Genomic DNA, 2,293 nt, shown 5'->3' with positions numbered 1-2,293 from the left:
GTCGCGCGCTCCCAGGGCGGGCGGTGACTCACGGCTGTCTCCAGGAGCTGCTCCTGGTGCCCGCTCCCCGGGGCAGGGGCTGCAGCCTCGGGGGGCTCCGGGAAGCTGCGTCCTACCCCTGTTCCCTATTGCGCCCTGCGGCTGCAGGCGTCTGCCCGGACCCGGGCGCGGGTGGTCAGCCAGCACGAGCTGCCGGGGTCCTGAGGCCGTGCTGCCATGGGGGCAATGGTGCAGGGCTCAGGCCCGGTGGTGTGTGGTGGGGGGACCGACCTGCAGACCTGGCTGCCACGGGGTGCGGCTGAAGCCTGAGCACAGCTCGATTCAAAGCGGGCAGAGTGGTGGCAAAGAGCTCCGGACAGATGGTGAAGCCCAGCCAGGCCCTGGCTTTGCCCAGCCCATGGCCCGTCTGTGCTGACCTGTCGGCCTCCCCCGTGCCAGGCTGGCGCTCAAGCAGGGAGGGGCATGGCGGGCTGGTGCTCACGCAGCCGCTCTCCCCTCTGCCTGCAGAGAACCTCTGGAGCACGTACCTGGCCAAAGGCGTGATCGTGGAGAAGCAGGGGATGCCCTCGGTGACCCCCTCGGACGCCCCCGTGGACCTGGACCAGCCCTACGTCTTCAGCGACATGACCTCGTACTTCACCCTCCTAGTGGGCATCTACTTCCCCTCCGTCACAGGTAGGAGCTGCCGCCACGCGTGGGCACAGCCACGCGTGCACCAAGCCACACGTGCAGGGAGTGCTTGTGCATGCGTGCCAGCCTGTGCAGGTGTGTGCGTGGACCTGCACAATCCAGTCTGCTGTGCGTGTGCATGTGCCTGAGTGTGTGTGCACACGGGTCTCGCTCCTCTCTGAGCGTCTCTGGTGCCCAGCCCTGGCCGGGCGGCCCCCGCCCTGAGGGCCTTGCGCTGCTCCTGCCAGACCCGCTCGCCCCTGCTGTAGGGTCAACACCTCCCGGGCCGGACAGCTCCCAGGCCAGCTCTGCAGGCAGAGATGCCTGGAGAGTGCGGAGCAGGACGGGGCCCCGGTGGAGCGCAGCCTGGGCCGGCCCCGCGGGCGCTCTGCCGCCAGGTCGTGCCCTCTCCATGCCCTTGTGCCCCATGAGTAATTGAGGCCACGCAGCGATGCTCCAGCGCAGCGGGGACGCACCAGGGCCTGGGCTCTGGCCTGGCCTGCCTTCGAGCCCACTGCAGCAGGAGGAGGGGAAGGCAGGGCTGGCTCCAGGCCATGCTCGCACCGAGCTCCTTGCGGCGCTCCCTCCTGCCTCCCAGGGCTTGGGCTGCATGCTGGCCCTGGCACCGGGGCGAGGGCAGACATTGCTTGGTGGGGGCAGGGGAGCTCGCCCGCTCCGCTGCAGCTACCCTGTGCTGGGCCCAAAGGTGCTGGTAGCGCCCTTTGCTACCATCGGCCGAAGGGCTGATAAGACACAGCACACGCTGGCACGATAGGACCTGATCCTGTGAGCCACGGCGGCAGGATCCACGGTGGGTCTGCTGGGCACATCCCCTGGGGCTGGGTGCACGTATGTGTGGGCATATGTGTGTGTACGGGGCTGTGTGTGTGCATGCACCCTGGGGCTGTGTGTGTGTGTCCAGGGCTGCGCACACTGGGCTGCGTGTCACTGGTGCAAAGGCATGTGCTGCCGCGTGGGGCTGCCCCCCAAGGTGCAGCTCTGCCCCCCGCTTACCCAGGACCAAGGTGCAGCAGGGTGAACGGGGCTGGGCGTGGAGCTGGAAGCGGACCGGGGGTGGGAGGGAAGGACCTGGCACGTGCTGGGCCATGCCGTGCCGGGTTGGTCCGTGCCAGCTGTGCCACCCTGCTGCCTGCCATGCTGCCCAGCACATGCCCTCCCTTGTGTGTTGCAGGAATCATGGCCGGCTCCAACCGCTCGGGCGACCTGCGCGACGCCCAGAAATCCATCCCCACCGGCACCATCCTGGCCATCGCCACCACCTCGGCTGTCTGTATCCTCGGGGTCGGGCATCACCGGGGCCAGGGCTGGGGCTCGGGGGGAGCGGGGAGGCCTGGCGGGGCTGCTCCGGGCATGGGGTGGGACGGGACAGCCCAGTGGAGGAGCTGGCGCTGCCCGGGGCCTGGCAGGGGCGGGGGGCTCTGCCGCTCGGTGGCTCCTTCACGGCCCGCAGACATCAGCTCGGTCATCCTCTTCGGAGCCTGCATCGAGGGCGTCGTTCTGCGGGACAAGTGAGTGCGCGGGGTTGCGCCCGGCCTGGCCACGCTCCGCTGCGGGACGCGGCAGGACAGGCGGGTGCAGCGGGGCTGCCCGGCGGGACCCGGCA

General features: G+C 69.9%; 1 protein-coding gene across 1 annotated transcript in view; it reads left to right on the top strand.

Moving 5' to 3' along the window:
- Positions 1-2,293, top strand: part of SLC12A5 (solute carrier family 12 member 5) — a 29,871-nt gene that overhangs the window by 20,575 nt on the left and 7,003 nt on the right. Inside the window, exons 9-11 of the mRNA XM_025191970.1 lie at positions 508-675; positions 1,862-1,960; positions 2,141-2,198. Coding sequence (XP_025047755.1) covers positions 508-675; positions 1,862-1,960; positions 2,141-2,198 — 325 coding nt within the window. The remainder of the gene's footprint in view (positions 1-507; positions 676-1,861; positions 1,961-2,140; positions 2,199-2,293) is intronic.

This window comes from Alligator sinensis, unplaced genomic scaffold (genome assembly GCF_000455745.1).
Source record: "Alligator sinensis unplaced genomic scaffold, ASM45574v1 scaffold1369_1, whole genome shotgun sequence".
In the NCBI taxonomy this organism is placed as follows: Eukaryota; Metazoa; Chordata; order Crocodylia; family Alligatoridae; genus Alligator; species Alligator sinensis.
The sequence above is the reverse complement of the archived record's forward strand: the minus strand, read 5'-3'. Positions and strand labels throughout refer to the sequence as shown.